At 41.8% G+C, this 16241-nt stretch overlaps 1 protein-coding gene across 10 annotated transcripts in view; it reads right to left on the bottom strand.

Annotated features, from left to right (window-relative positions):
- Window positions 1-699: 699 nt before the first annotated feature.
- pkp4 (plakophilin 4) overlaps window positions 700-16241 on the bottom strand; it is a 78403-nt gene continuing 62861 nt past the window's right edge. For all 10 annotated transcript variants that reach the window (XM_020644128.3, XM_029279401.2, XM_020644129.3 and 7 more), the window contains 11 exons: window positions 10789-10972; window positions 10138-10255; window positions 9276-9467; window positions 9020-9193; window positions 8565-8715; window positions 7415-7607; window positions 6862-6946; window positions 5648-5765; window positions 5388-5528; window positions 4542-4606; window positions 700-1760 (listed from right to left, as the gene is read on the bottom strand). In XM_020644128.3, coding sequence (XP_020499784.2) covers window positions 1515-1760; window positions 4542-4606; window positions 5388-5528; window positions 5648-5765; window positions 6862-6946; window positions 7415-7607; window positions 8565-8715; window positions 9020-9193; window positions 9276-9467; window positions 10138-10255; window positions 10789-10972 — 1667 coding nt within the window. In that variant the 3' untranslated portion in view covers window positions 700-1514. The remainder of the gene's footprint in view (window positions 1761-4541; window positions 4607-5387; window positions 5529-5647; window positions 5766-6861; window positions 6947-7414; window positions 7608-8564; window positions 8716-9019; window positions 9194-9275; window positions 9468-10137; window positions 10256-10788; window positions 10973-16241) is intronic.

The raw sequence follows: 16241 nt of genomic DNA, 5'->3' as shown, positions 1-16241 counted from the left end.
TTGTCAAAACATGCATAAAGGTTTAGCTGAGCTGCTTATTAATGTTTTGATTGTGGTCCATGCCATTGATTTTAAGAAAATCTGAAGGGAACTATATTGAAATATGACAGTAAACTGAAGGGAGATCAAATGTTTTCAAAGCACTGTAATGTAATCTTCTTTATATGGATGCAGAGAAAAGCATTTTACTTTGGATTGTGACTTAATAATGCTTGAAATGAAAATAGGCTATAAAAGTTATTGCATTAGAATTAACAATTAATTATTGTTCAAGACCAAATTTGTTAACTTTAAAACATTAGCCTTTGGATTTGTTCATGGCGACACATTCAGTGATTATTTTCAATATGAAGATTTGGAAAAAATGATAATTTTTGATCCCAACAGAAACAATAAAGGTATTTGTCCGGGAGCTGTGAGCAAAGGTTCAGGTACTGATCATTGTTGACAGGGGTTAGGTGTTCAGCTTCAGGGCGTCTCAGCTGTGCAGTTTTATGAAACACAGGTGTGCAGGTTCAAAGCTGGAGTCCCGCCACTCATGTTTTTGGAATTACTTTTCCCTCAGGAGAAAAAAACATTTATATGAGAGAAGAAATGGATGTTATCGTTTGCATCCTTGTGTTCACACTCGTTTCTGTTTGTGAGCTCATGAAGTGTAGATGTTTGCACTGTAGCTGTGGAAAGAAGCACGATACAGCGTTTAAAAAACAAAACTGACCTTTTATTATTTTAGTGTGGTTGTGTTATGCTGCCATCTTTGTTCACTTTTTTCTTCTTATATTTATATATCTATAGAGATTTAACATGGCACAAGTTTCTTTTTTTAACCAGTGCTGATGAGTGTAAACCAGGTAACATGGGTTTTTTTTCTGTATTTACAAGAGAATGAAAGAAATGTACAAGACTTGATGGCATTACACAGCTTTGACAATAAGTACAGATACAACTTGTTCCCTCTGTACAATCTAACATCATGTTTTTACTATTATTTCTTTTTACAGATATGAGTTCATGATCCATTTTGGCTTCGGCACATACACATTCCCCATCTTGATTCTTTTCGCTGACCCTCGCACACATGACTCACGCCTTTCACCATGCTATCACAGCTAAGATTTCATAAAGAAATAAAAACTAACATCTACACAGATCAGGACGCACGCCTCATCACCATAATGTCCCGTATCTGCCCTCAACAGACGCCCCTCCCCTCCAAAGCATGATTCCATCTTGTTCAACTAAATAAAAAATAATTTAAAAAAAACATTCCTTTGTTTCCTTCTTTGGCACACATTCCATCTTTCCATCTGTTATCTCTCTGCTGAACTCCCCTCCATCCTCGCACATTCACTTTAAAACAAACACACTTATAAAGCCAAGTTCATGAAAAGGTTTGTCAGTTTGTTTGTGTTTCCTGCTCCTCCTCGCCCGCTGAAGGCTGGAGAAACACCCTCCTCCCAGCACTGAGGAGTAAAAAGGGTGTTGTTGATCTCGACAAAGGAGCACCTTCAGACCTATACCCAGGAGTCTGGCGAGCCCGGGTACTGCTCCGCCCTGTAGGAAGGCCTCCGTGTGCTAGCGTAAAAGTCCACGTAGTTGGTGGTGGTTTTAAGTCCATGAGGTGTGGAGCTGTAGTCCACTGTGGGCGGGTAGGTAATGACCTCCTCTAGGTATGGGTCGTCGTAGCCATGCGGGTGCTGCACGTACATCCTGTATGTATCGTAGTTCCTCCTGCTCTGCTCGTCTGTAAAATACATCGGCTGTGAGGGAGAGAGAGACAGAAGCAAGCTGTGATGAACAGGCAAATGATGAGTAACAATACTGCTCTGTCCTGTCTTCAGAGGTTGTAACAGAGGCGTTACAGAAGCTAGACAGGATCAGCTGAGCCAGCAGGGGAGCACAGCGCTGTGTGTGTGTGTGTGTGTGTGTGTGTGTGTGTGTGTGTGTGTGTGTGTGTGTGTGTGTGTGTGTGTGTGTGTGTGTGTGTGTGTGTGTTTGTTACATGTCTGTTTGTGTATGTAAAGCTCCTGCTGTACGGTACTTCTGCAACGCCAAAACACAATGTGAATTCACTGACTGGGGCACCAATTTTAGGCTGTCACTGAAACAAAATGAATGTACAAAGACGTGATGACAGCTGAGCGTAGTTAACTTATCATTTAGTATTTGCCTACTTGCACATAGCTCTGTATATATATATATATATATATATATATATTTATTTCTCGTTCACTGCACATAGTTCTGTTTACATCTGTTAGTCCGATCACTGTCCACTTATATCTACTCTTTTTATATTTTGTATTTTAAGTAAAGTTTAAGCTTTAAGTTGTATTTAAATTGACACTTTATATTTTAGGTTTAAAATGTTTCATTTATTTGCACTGTTGTTAATTTACTGCTCTGTGTGCCTTTGAATTGCCCCCGGGGACAAATAAAGTTTTTTGAATTGAATTGAATAGTTACATCACTCTTACTGTGATACATTTCAGAGGGATCTTACAGGTATAGTTGAAAGATTTTTTTAAAAACTGAACTAACTTCAATCACCAAGAAGCATTGTCACCTTGCAGCACATAAGTTAAACAAAATGATCTCCAAGTCTACCACCATTGAAAGACTGCTGACACAATAATCCCTCCATCAGTATAATCAAAATAGCGCTCGTATTTAAATTTGTGATTCATTTCAATTAAGGAGACAATACAAATCTACATTTTTTATTTTTTCAAGATTTATTTTTGGCTTTTGTGCCTTTATTGAAGCGATAGGACAGTGGATAGAGTCGGAAATCAGGGAGAGAGAGTCGGGAACGACATGCGGGAAAGGAGCCACAGGTCGGACTCGAACCCGGGCTGCTCGTCTGGAGGACCACAGCCTCCACACATGGGATGTGCACACTAACCACTGCGCCACTAGCGCCCCACAAATCTACATTTCTAACAGTAAGAATGTTCTTACAGGATTTTTATTTTTCAATACTGTAGTTTGAAATGGGACTACTCTGTGAGGAATAATTTCACATTTTGGAGAATACACTCTATTACTGTTTTCAGGAGAATAAGATAAGAAGAATGTAAGGTCTGTCCTCATACATTAACTGGTCTTAAAGTGATTCGATAAAGGACACAAGGGAGCTCTCTTTCTGTCTGCTCCCCCGTCGCCTCCTTCTCACTGTGCCCATTATCTGAATGGGCACACATGGACGTGTCTCACTGTGACAGTTTCCTGAGACGCGTACAGACCATCCCAATCCCAGCAGTCACATTCACTCTGCTTCAGACAATAGTTGATGTACTGGGTCATTCCCAGCACCGCCATTTATCCACAGTGGAATACGTGTCAGTCTCTTTGTATTAGTCAAGTGGGGTGGAAGAGCTGGTTGTCCCCGCCAGGTTTATACAGCACAGAGGGGGGATCTCAAACAAGGGACTTATACTACTAATACAGTCAAACTGATCCCCCAAAAACAGTGAAGGGAATGAGCACAACTAAAGTTTGTTCTCTTATTCTTTATAACAAAGCTTGTTAAACCTGAAACAATAAAAAAGCTGTCAAAGACAAGAAATCAAATTCAGTTTAAAGCTTTAAGTTAATTACTAAGATAAAAAGATTTAATACATACTGTACATAACTAACGCTTTTTTTCTTTTTTTTAAAGCAGTGCTGGCCAAGACAGCTGCATAAAAATATTAAATAGAGAAAACAGTGAAATAGTAGTGTCCACACTCCTACGGCCTAAGAACAGTCAGTATATAATATGTTTATAGAAGAATAATATGCAGAACCAGTTTGGTTGTTTTTCTTTTTATTCTGATGTTGTTTCAGAACTTAAGTAAGAATGTAAGTAGCCCTCCTTTCTGTTTTTATTAGCACATAATTGACATTTATCCATTAGGGTAAAACATTTTTGTTGTCACGTTTCTTGAAATTGGGTGCCTTCATTTTTTAAACACAACATAACGCAAGTGTGTGCTACTGTACTGACTGAATGGATGTTGATTAATGAACAGGCGAGAGACACAAGTTTCATGCTCTGTGCTGAAGTCCCCAACAGTTTGAAAACTATTTCCCGTGCCAAGAAGAAGATACTTGTTGTTCCCTGTTTATAACAGCACAGCTAAGTTGGTGTGCTGAATTAATACTCAAAAGAGGGAGCGTGCTCTCAGCTCAAACACAAAGCACAGCTCAGAGAGAGAGAGGAGGGAGAGAGAGAGAGCATGTGTTAGAGATGGTATTTAATGAAAGTTTTATGGTATGACACAGTATTTTATTTATTTATTTTGTCATGTGTAAATAAAAAAATAAATAAATTAAGTTTTAGATGTCAGTGTAAACATGTTCCCATACAAAATATTACTGTGTTTAAGAGTGTTGGTCAGAAGAAGAAAAAAAAAGGGCCACCTGGAGACTTCTAGCTAAACTATGGGATTATACTGTAGGTAATAGGTAAAATGAGTTTAAACACTGGGGCAGTCCTTCCATAGGTTGATAGTGATGTTGGTGCTCTGCTGAGATTTATGCAGAATGAATATATTCACCTGTGTTCTTCTGGGCTCCTCTCGGGTCGGGGATGGGTAGTAATATGGAGAAGGCTTTGCAGACCCTGGAAAAAAAGTTTAAATCAAAGAGTTGGATTTGAGGCAAAATACACTTGGTTTCTTATGAGCAAAAAGTCTGCGAATCCCCGAAGGGCAAATGTCTGTATTTGGACAGAACAGGATCAAGAGCTGCGATGTGAAGGGGAGAGAAAAAAAACAAATAATGAAGTTGGCAACTGCTGTCCTGTTGTTTTCTTTACCCGTGGGGTGGTATTTTTCCTTTGCAGAATCACAGGAATCCAAGAACTCAATTTCCAGCTCTCTTTGTAATATATGGACATTTTTTGGCTACAGCTCATTGTGTTTACTTTGCACCCCCCCCCCCCGCCCCAACCAATGCAGCATGGCGAGTGCTGTGCTCTGGCTGAAGTATGTCTGGGCACCCACTCGCTGCCCCTCCGGTCTGCATGCTGTGACTTGGGCTGGCTAACAATGGCACAATTATAGACCAGCCACACCACCACGGGCTGGCCGAGACAACGTCCGACACAGAAAGAGGTCTGGAGTTGTCTAGATCAAACTGAGTGACTGTCTTAGGGCTGGCAGGCTACAGTGGGGAGGATAAGAGTGGACTGTCTAGGCAGGAACACGAGACAAACCATGGAATCTGCTCGGAGCGTTATGAGGGATAGAACAGATAATGCCCTGCACAGAGTGGACTGGAGGGTAGACTGTGATTACAGTCTGGAACAAAATACTGGAAACTGTTTGAAGAAGATTGGATAACTGCTGCATTTGAAGCTGTGCACACTTTTATTAAGTTTCACATGTGTAAAGTTTGAGTACCTGTATACTGGTTTTTATGTATGCTGTTGTCCCCTTGGTAATTATAAAATTGCATAGTTGACTGTGCTCTCTGATAATCTCTGATAGGGTCTCTATGCTCTTTGATGCCCAGCATGGCAGGAGACGACGTGGCACTGGCAGCTGTGTAGACAGAGAGAGAGAAAAAACACATTTTAACATGACATTCCAGAGGTTTTCCTGTTTCAGAGGCGGTGTCTATTTTCATCTGGCAGCAGAGTCTGCAGCAAACTGGAGCCTACCAGGGTGGTTGACAGGGGACATCTGAATGGTGCTGGTAGGAAGGGTGGGCTGGGACTTGAAGCGGTCTCGTTCAAGTGTTGACACAGGAGTGAGGAAATGGTTTTGGTTCCATCCATCCTGTGAAGACATACAGAGAGAAGAAAGTTATGGTTTGAATAAGTGGAGCAGTGCTGGATGTTATAAAACTCTGGTGAGGTATCTTCTTTGGTCACAGAGGGCATAACTGAAAAATTATTTCCTCCTATGGTAAAGAAAATTCCAATGTTTAATGGTTCATATGACAGGGAAAGTGTGCAGAAGGGCAGCCTATAATTACTACTGGTATTCATCAGTTCAAGCCATTAATTAAATTTTGTAGAAAATGTATGTCCGTCAGAAATTTAAAATTGGATGTCAAATGTTTTCTTTCTTATGTTTTGATACCCAGGAGACCAAAGAGATGCAGTCCTGCTTTGCTCAACTGAGACAATTAGCCAAAATCAGATCATTCCTTTCTCCCAGTGATAAAATAGAAAAAGTCGAACATCTCTTTTCTGCCAGACTCGACTACTGTAATGCTCTTTATTCTGGCATCAGCAAGCGTAACATCCAAAGACTGCAATCAATTCAAAACGCTGCAGCTAGGCTAGTGACCACATTACATGACTGAGGACTGATTTTTAGATCTCATTGCTTTTTTTTAAAGCCTTAAATGGCCAGGCTCCAGCCCTATATCTGTGACTTGCTGACTCCCCATGAGCCTGACTGCTGCAGGAGACCCTCTAGCAGGACCCAAATAGTAGTTCCTAAAAACTTGACTGGTCACAAAAGGTGACTGAGCCTTTGCAGTTCGAGCCCCACAGCTGTAGAACTCCCTGCCCGTGGATGTGAGGCAAACTCAGTGTCCTCTATTAAATCTCTTCTTTTTGTGAGGCTAAAAGATGATTCCCTGCAGCCCAAATTCTCAGCAGTAGCCTTCATTGCCTAAAATCTGTGTCAGTACTTTGGCTAGCTCCACACTAAGGCCCTGCTTAAGACATAAACTACCTTACTTCAAAAGCCATGAACGATTTTTTTAAGAACATGTGGCACAATATTTTTTCTTACTGTCAAAGTGTTGGTCCTTGCAATAAAAACACTAGCAACCATTTCATTGTTTACAGATAAACTAAGCAAAGTAGCAGTTTCAACCACAACCATCAAGGTCAGTTGTCATCAGTCCTGATTTTCTTACTTTTTTATAAATAGTACGTAGATCCCGGTACTGCCACAGTGTGTTCAGCACCTGAGCAGCTGCTTTAACCACCTTCATGGAGTACCTGAAAAACAGACACATGCAAACATTGATTTACAGAATCGTTTTAACGTTATCGTTTTTTTTTTTAGAACATAGTTAATACTGCAGAAGAGTGTAACCGGAGAGAAAGTGTGTCCTCAGTGTGTTTTAACCTGGAACATTACGGAATATATAGCAGGCTGGAAATAGCTGCCTCTCCATCGTTCCACAGGGACATTAAACCTCAATGCACACAAACCACCTTCCCTGTGGCGATGACTTCTAGAAGCATTTCAATATTTGTGCTCGTGTGTGTGCGTGTAAATGTGGGAGTATGCTGTCCAGTATCAGGGACAGAGTGTACAGCCCAGCCACCAGCTTCTTAATACAGCGGGGGACTGTTTCTCGCAATGCATGTGAGCATGTTGGTGAGTCAGCTTTATGTCTGTGTGTGTTCACACAGCACCCTTGCGAAGAAGCATTGGGACAAATCCATGCTGCTGTAACACACCTGTCTCCTCTGCCCTTGGTGATGTTGACCAGCTTCTCGATGCCGCCCGTGTCAGCCAGGGCCTTGGCGTTCTCCATGTTCTTGCTGGTGACCTCGTGCAGGGTGCAACAGATGGCCGCCACAGTCTCGTCCGACAGCAGGGTGGTGTTCCCCCCAGGGAGACGGTTGACCAGGTCCCTCATTGCATACTTCCCTGAGGGGCGAGGAAGGGAAGTTAGACATGAAAAAAAACATCATATAACATATTGTACAGCAGGTTAGTGAGCAGAAGCTTGAGCACTGGGACAAGAGAGGGAACCTACAACACATACATCAAGACAGATATTGCATGTTGCATTATGTAAAAGTGGATCTCTGCCACACTTGCCTAAACTATATTTTGCTCTTTTTCTACCATGAATGACACATTATTTTTGCCTGAGACCCCAGTGAGTGAAGCAGTTTTCCTAAATGACATTGCATTATCATGGCAAGGACGTCAGAGAGTGTGTGCATGCTCAAAGAAAGATAGTTCCCCCTTTATCTCCTTCAATAGAGCGGCTCAGCTGAAGGACCTGATTACATGCTGCACAAACTCTCTCCTCTCTCTCTCTCACCCACACATACACACCCAAACCACCTTAGACCAACACTGCAACGCCTCCCCTTAAGCTTACGGACGTCACCCCTGCATTGCTGGAACCGTAACTCCTCATTAATTCCACCGAGACCGCACATAAAAACATGCTTTCCATTAAAGATATAACTGTTTTATGGAACAAAACAGGCTGAAATGAAAGATACAAACTGGTGAGTTAAATGTTTACAAAATGCATTGGTTCTGTTTCTGCACTGATCTTAAAAAAAACAAAAACCAGATTTTAAAAAATGCTTTTAAAACCACCCTACAAATCTTATATACTTCCTTACTCAGCAGTTAGATTAAGTAATTGTAGGCACACTATAATGTTATGTTCATGTTCTTGCTGTACTTGTGCTTGTAGCAAAGCAAAATCAAGCTTCATGCAGGTAAATGTAAATAATCTAAACAGATATGGGTTTAATAAGATGCTACACAAACACATTGTATCTATACGTTTGGTGTAGCATCTTATCAAACCCATATCTGCGTCCCTAACAGAGTAAACAGTTTGACAGTGTGACTCCTCACCTATGAGCTCTTTGTTCCTTACATCCAGTGCCATGTTTCTCAGTGCAGTGGCAACCGAACATACCACCCTGTCATTATCCATCCGCAACAGCTCTACGAGGATGGGCAGCCCCTTCTCTTTACGCACTGCTGCACGAATGTATGCTGCAAACTTTACACACAAAGACACACACAAAGACACACACACACAAAAGGCATTAAACCTTCAAAAGGTCAGGTAGACACACGGGGGGAAAAAGACGGTCCTTAGATGAGTTTTGCCGCATTTGTGATTCCAAGTGTTAAACTGACATCAGCTCTGACTGACGCAGAGGAGATGAGCCGTTAAATGCTTTTTAACCAGTTGAATAGATTCTTTTGTCTCAGTGGATATCACATTAAACAGCGCATATAAAAACAAAACAGAATGCATGTATATGTTTGTGTGCAGAGATACAAAAACAGTTACAATGTACCTTCCAGTTGCCGGCTGACAGGTTCTGAAGGGATCCAGCGGCGCCCTCCAGGGTGGCGGGATTTGAGCTCTCAGCCAGCAATGTCAAATAGGGCTTCACCACCGCAGGGTGCCATAGCATCTCTGCCCCCTTGGGAGACTTAGAGAAGCCTGGGATTGGTCCAACACCGTCCCACTGGATAAGTAAAAGCACAGTGTTTAATATTCTGAATATTCTGATTTCAATACTGATACTTTTACACACTTTTAACACTCACTGTGTCTTCAGTCAAGCTCTTTTTTTTCTTCTTTTTCTTCCTGCCCCAGCAACTTGAGTCCATCTCTTTACTGGGAGACTCACTGCCCAGTAAGCCATCCAGCTCTTGCCCCCCCGTCAGTCGGGATGGCGGTATCTCCAGCTCCAGACGATATGACAGGTTTCTTAGAGTGCAAATACAGTTCTCCACAATCTGGTGCCAGGGTGGAAGGAGACAGGGGGGGTTTGGTGTGGGTAGTTATTACAGCGGCTTTGTAAATCACCATGACAAAAGCTACAACACAATAAACTCAGTGCAGCGCGCTACAGTATCTACAGCCGGTGTGTGGTACACAGGCCTGCTATTCCCTGTGTTACAAATCAATTAGTTATGGAACCCAAGGGTCTCCAGTTCGAAAGAATATCTGCACCAGAGAAAATGGATTCAATTCCACGCTGTTTGAGTTCTCTACAGGCTTTGCTCACAGAATGTCAATGGGCAAATAAGTTTGACAAATTCAAGGGGCCGAATTCCCAAGTGATGAGATTTCTACATTACTGATGAGACACTTGACTTTCCATTTTACACCTGAAAAGATGAACCTGGGAGATCACTACCATAGAAAAGTCAATGATAATCTCCTTTAGATTCTGAAAGTCTACTGTGAGCATATATGTGTTTTTCTTCAGGCAACAGAGTGCATGAAATAGTCCCTGCTGGATGCATTGAGGACCATTTAAACATCAGCAATTCAATGATTACAATGGAGTGAAATAGAATTCCCCCTCAGCTTCTTATCATGTGGCTGCATGTTTCCTTCTCCTGGCTAAGTGTGTATGTGTGTTTGTGTATTTGTGTATGTCAGAGGGTGTAGTCCTGGTACCTTGCTGTCGAAGTCAGAGGTGTTTACACAGGCTTTGATGACGTAGAGTAGTGAGTCAACCAGACCCTCACAAGAGCGCAGCTGTTTTCTGGCCTCCTCACCAGCTGAACTCAGATTCCTTTAGACACGTACAGGGACACACACACACACAAATAAATTAAGCCTTTGATTTGTGACTTTGCTCAACAACCTAATGAGCATATGCGTGTGTGTGTTTTGTGTCCCACATGAGTGTGTGATGTGGGTTTTGTCATCCTCAGACATCATCCATAATGTATGAAGTGTGTGTGTGGTCTGACTCGAGTCATTATAGCATGTTGCTGAGAAAATAAAAGACGCAGTGTGCTTATACACACAGGCACACATAACCTATGTGGGCACAGAGATACACGCACACACATGCACGCATACACACATGCACGCGTTTTTAATTTGTAATTCATGTTGTTTATTAAACCCCATTGTATGACAAAAATACACTACTCAGATATTAGCAATGTAATGTGAAATGTATTTGTCTCTTAAAAGACAACTTAAAACATGTAGAATCTATTTTAAGAGCAAGGGCGGGAGCTCTAACAAAACCAATGCAGTAGCATCAGTTGTCCACACAGGGGTGCTAGAGCCCAGTGTGCTCATCAGGTGGTTTACCTCAAACAGCCTGTGGTGTTCCTCAGCACAAGGGAGGAGTGAAACTTCAGCTTGTGGTCATCGTCAAAGGTCGAGCTGCTCCATCCAGAGTGAGGGATGATCACAGTGTTGGTCAGAGTCGTTAAGGCGTCCCGAATGATTGTCATCTTGACGTTGTCACATGACGACAGGTTCCACAGCACCCCTAGGGAGACACCAGCACGCTAACTCAGGCATTGAGGAAAAAAAGCAAGCAAACCTCAAGTTGTGTCAGCTGTCGTTTGCAGTTAGGGCAACCCGCTTGAGAAACCATCAACAAAGGCTTTTAATAGCTCAGTGTGTGTATGGAAGGGTCCACACATAAAAACAAACAAGACACACACAAAAACAAACAAGACACACACACACACACACACACACACACACACACACACACACACACACACACACACACACACACACACACACACACACACACACACACACACACACACACACACACACACACACACACACACACACACACACACACACACACACACACACACACACACACACACAAAATCCTCCCATTCACAGATGAATCAAGACATCTAGCATGAAGGCATCAGACATTCACATCAAATTCCATCTGAGTAGAATATCCTCGGGGCAAAGATTATTAGCTTGAAATGAAAAAAAGAAAGAGGACAGGGTGGAGATCCGTATGGCAGAGACTCAGTCATTGGAAATGAAACATCAATAATGTAACGGCTTTAGAAATTATGCCATCATTTCACTCAATTCAAATATACTTTTGAAAACCAATGAAAACCATGCACAGTCCTGGCAGCCTTTGATGCTGCATCTGTCAAGGATTAGCCAGCATGTAGCATGTTCTTCTAATTAGCTGCCTCTAGCTGCTCGGCTTATACTGAAGGCTGACTTCTGCTGGGCACAAACAACCTTGGAGGAGGCTAATGCTGCACCAGCTGGAATCTAATGTAAATACACAGGGTTTACATTGCTTATGCTTAAAAAATATTACCTCAATAGAACTACTAACCAATGCATGTAGAGAGTGAATGTGTGTAAATTGTCCAAATTTGGTTGCTTCTGAAATCTTTGTTTATGTTTTAAAATGACTAACATTAGTCTGTAAATACTAAACACAGTATGACAAAGAGAATGGGCCTTGATATTATTTTTAACTCATGCATGTGTTTATCTGTACCTTCTACGCAAAACCGCCACATATGACCTCATTTTTTATTTCCTCTCAGCACGCTTACTCCTCTCTCTAATTGAGCCACTAGCAGCGATAAGAGTCTATAATATTGCCCAGGGAGTCCAATTCAGACACGCTGTTGGCAAGAAGCTATATAAATGCATATGCAACTGCCAAGCGGCATCGCTGACAGTCATTTAATCAACAGTCGTTTCATTTCCCATTATCCTTATTGAAACTACATCAAAGGGCTTTAAAACCCATTCAAATCCTTAAGTGAACTTTCATCATTTCACTTCTGGTTTTCCCAAATAAAAAGAGAAAGCTGAGAGTCGAGTGATACTCGGCTCTCAAAAGTTAAGATGCAGCATGTGCTCCTTGTCAGTTTGCCAGCAGTGCATATGGGACTGCATGCCGAAAAGCGGAGCATCAGGTGGGCTGATGGCTCTGCTCTGTGCAGACAGTGGGATAAATTTCAATCATACCCTATTGTGCAAGCACATCAAGGTCTGCGTTTGCCTTATTCATGGGATTTTCGTACACACAAGAAAATGGGCCAAGAATGCAAAACAACAAAAATTCTTCCGACTGCCGACCAATCTCCCTGGTCCTTAAACCTCCACAATACACTCCCTCTCTATGAAAAGTTCCTCCATACCCTCTCCTACGTCAATTTGTACAAATTAACATTCTCTCCAGGATTTCTGGTTGCTACTATAGAGGCGATGGCATGCGGGAGAAATCAACAGGCAAATTCACTGAGGTGTGACTGACAACACTGACAGCTGAGCAACAACAGCGGCAATACCCATAAGTCATATCTGTCAGTCGGATCGAACAGACGTGTGTATGTGTGGCTGTGTGTGTGTGTGTGAACAGTCCTAATCTGTGTTCTCTGCTCAGTGACATGTTCTCAAGTGCCCTGGCCTGGCTTTGAAACACTGACCCTTTGTAAACACTGCCGTGACACCAGCGCCAATAGTCTATCCACAGCTAAACCCCAGAGAGAACAAGGAGGGGAAGGAGATGATAAAGAAATAGAAAATGGAGGAAAATATGAACCTGGTCTCAAACAGCTGTGGAGGTATTGGTATAAGAAGTAACTGAACTTGAACTGGGTAGATCTGCCCACTGCTTTCGTCAATGCATTTGCCAACCTTTTCCTGTTTTTTTTTTCAAGAAGGAAAATCAATAATGTGACCCATTTATCGCAATACTACCTCGTTTTTCACCACCAATTTAGTTCTCTTCTGTTAAAAGCAACATTACAGACTGAACTAAGCTAACCTTTACAGTATTGATTAGAACTTTTAATACACATTCCTTATTTTACATGATGTGCATATAAATAATAATAAGAATAATAGGCTGAATTACAACTTGTGAATAATGATGATGTATTTTCTCTTACAAAGCAGCAGTATATATTGTAGATGAATGTCAGAGGTATGTCAGGTAAAGAGATGTATAAGAAAAGTGGAAGGAGAGCGCTATAACAGACAGCATGGGTTGAAAGATTCTTATGTCAGCTTTTGTCCAACGAGTTCATTTAAGTCCACGTTGTGATGGATCTGAAGTAGTTCCCTCAATCTACCGCATTGGTGAAATTGTAAAGCCTGTTTTCTATTCCAAAACAGGTTTCCAATGTTCTTTTCGTTCAGAATTGTTCTCAGTAGCTCAGGCCTGCAGTGATAATTCCATCACATTTTTGTCATAATTACACATCAGGCCCTGAGCAGTCTAGCACCAAAGGTACAACATGCTTAAAATGTTTGGATGACATTTGTAGAAAATGACTTCAGTTGTACTAGTTGTAATTATTCTAATGACTCAAATACCCACAAGGCTTTGTGTAACTCTGACCATGCAAAGGCTCATAGAAATGTTGGTTTCTTTATTTTCCAATATGGCAGCATTTAATTGATCTTCTGTTGGTTGATTACCGAAATGTCAGACGGCTCCTTTGACAATCTTTCTCTTTGAAACTTTGGGTCAGTGCGTCATCAACTTTGCCAGGTCTTATAACTGGGTTGGCATTATTTATTTTCTATGAAAAGCTGCTGATCATTCAAAAACCGCCCAGTTAACCTTTAGGGTTTGAGGAGTTGGGCTGGAAACTCGTCAATGCAGCATCGACTCAGACAAGCAGCTTGGTGTGTATTTTAGAGTCTAGTGTGGGTGTTCCTAATTTTCTCCCACTTGTGGTGAAATCTATTCATTGTTGCTTACGGCTGTAACTGGATTTATCTTGGGAATAAAATAATTATTTCATTTTTCTTTTCTTCAAGAGGTCCTTAGTTTTTGTACTCAAACAACACAGAGCAATCGATTGCCAAGTGCCAACATTTAGCAGCTCATTCTGTGTGCTTCTCTTTTCATGTGAAATTCAAAAGAGTTTCACTTTTTACAAACAGATACTGTTTAAGAGACAGAGCACTTCATATTTCAAGGTCTAAAAAATAAAAATAAATCATTGTTAGATTTTAATTTACCCATTCCCCACATCTCTCGGCTTCACTTTTTAATCCTGTGGGACTTCTGCGTTTGCTTACAGCCCTGCAGTCTTATGCCCGTATATGGGCATTAAAGGGGCGTTTTTCCATGCTAATTAGGAACTACAGACATGAGCTTCCAGCATTGATGACATGGCTATCATCAATGTAAAAACACAGGCGCAAACAATTCAGTTTAAGAACAGCTTCATGAACCTGCCTTAGTCTTTTCTTAGGATCTTCTTAAGAAGGATTTTAAGACATACAGCATCCAGAAATGTATCATTATGAGCAACAGTTGTGAATATTGATGGGTTTGAGTGAAATAAAGTAAAATCTGTAAAATGTTTACTATGAATGCTGTGAAGTTTGCAAATGAAAATCAAAGCTAAGTAGACTGATCATATCGAAACACAGAGTCACAGAACATTGCTTTTCTGAGTTGACCACAGTACTGGATGTAATGGCAGAGCTGTGCCGCTTGGCCTCTTGATCTGAACAGACTGTTTTGAGGAAAGTGCAATAACCACAACAACTGCTGGGAGACGACGAGGCAGGTAAGGGAGCCAAGCTCGTTTTGTGTTTCCTCAAATCATGACCTCTGACCCGGAGCTGGGGGAGGCCTGTTCTTGCAGCCCGTTCCAATAAGGCACAGGTGACACCTGGACCTCCCAGAGGAATCGAGCTGGAGCCACAGACACAATGGGAGCCGCAAAGCCTCTTGTAGAACAAACACCTGGCTGACTTCCTCACCAACTGATGCTGCTTTAAAACATGTTTCAAGAAGAAAGGAGCTGCTGGTGAGTGAATGCTTTCTGTCTCCTCCACTTAAAGCTCCGGTGTGGGACGCTCTTGTCATCTGCTGAAAGCTCTTTAAGTGGATTGTTCTCATCAGCTGTAATTAACCAGAGGTGATGGTGCACTGCTGACCTTCTCTAATTGCTCCTTATCCTGGGGCCTGCTCTCACAATTAGCCACAGCGGGCTAGCAGATGAAAGGGGAAAATTTACACAGAGCTGAAATTAAAGGTGCTTACTCTGAGCAACACTTTGCTGTACAACCTTTAGAAATGCGAAGGAAGGAGAAGGAAAAGGATATCTTAGTGTTGCATTTAGGGGCCAATAACTCCTGCTAACCTATGTGTGAAAAGAGACTGTGTACCTGAGTGCACTTGTAAAATTGAATTTATCTGTTTTATGTTTTCAGCAATGTGAACATATTTTTTAAAAGGATACAGAATACAACCTCCTCCTGGACAATATATGGATCCCACAGAGTGTTGTGTTGTTACTAGGCTGTGTTGTATTCCTCAGGGGGACCACTGGACTGTAACATGAGACTATGTTACAGCGGGGGCTGTAGTGGAGCGCAAACAGCTGACTCAGCCACCTGGGAGCCAAATGTCTCAGCTTGCTTATTTCTGTAGTGCTCCACCCTGATCCTAAACAACATGGATTTAAACCCTGTTTGCAAGAGCTCAGACGACACACAAACACTACTGAGCAGCCGCAGCGTAATGCAGAAAGGAGGAGACATGCACTCTGTCAGAGATGGTTGTTTCCAGACAGAGAATCAGCTAAAGCTCTGTGCACCCTAAGTAATAGAGAATATGATGCTGTGGAGAAGTGGTTTCATGTCTTTGCTTTTATCATAAGCAGAAGTGACAGCAGTAGTAGCAGCAACTTAAAGGAAAAGCCTCCTTGAAGACGGCAAGCCTTTTTAACATTAAATCAACAGGGCTAGCTCAAAGTGATTTTGTTTTAACCAGTTGAAAT

The sequence above is a fragment of the Labrus bergylta genome, chromosome 13, assembly GCF_963930695.1.
Source record: "Labrus bergylta chromosome 13, fLabBer1.1, whole genome shotgun sequence".
Classification (NCBI taxonomy): Eukaryota; Metazoa; Chordata; class Actinopteri; order Labriformes; family Labridae; genus Labrus; species Labrus bergylta.
The sequence above is the reverse complement of the archived record's forward strand: the minus strand, read 5'-3'. Positions and strand labels throughout refer to the sequence as shown.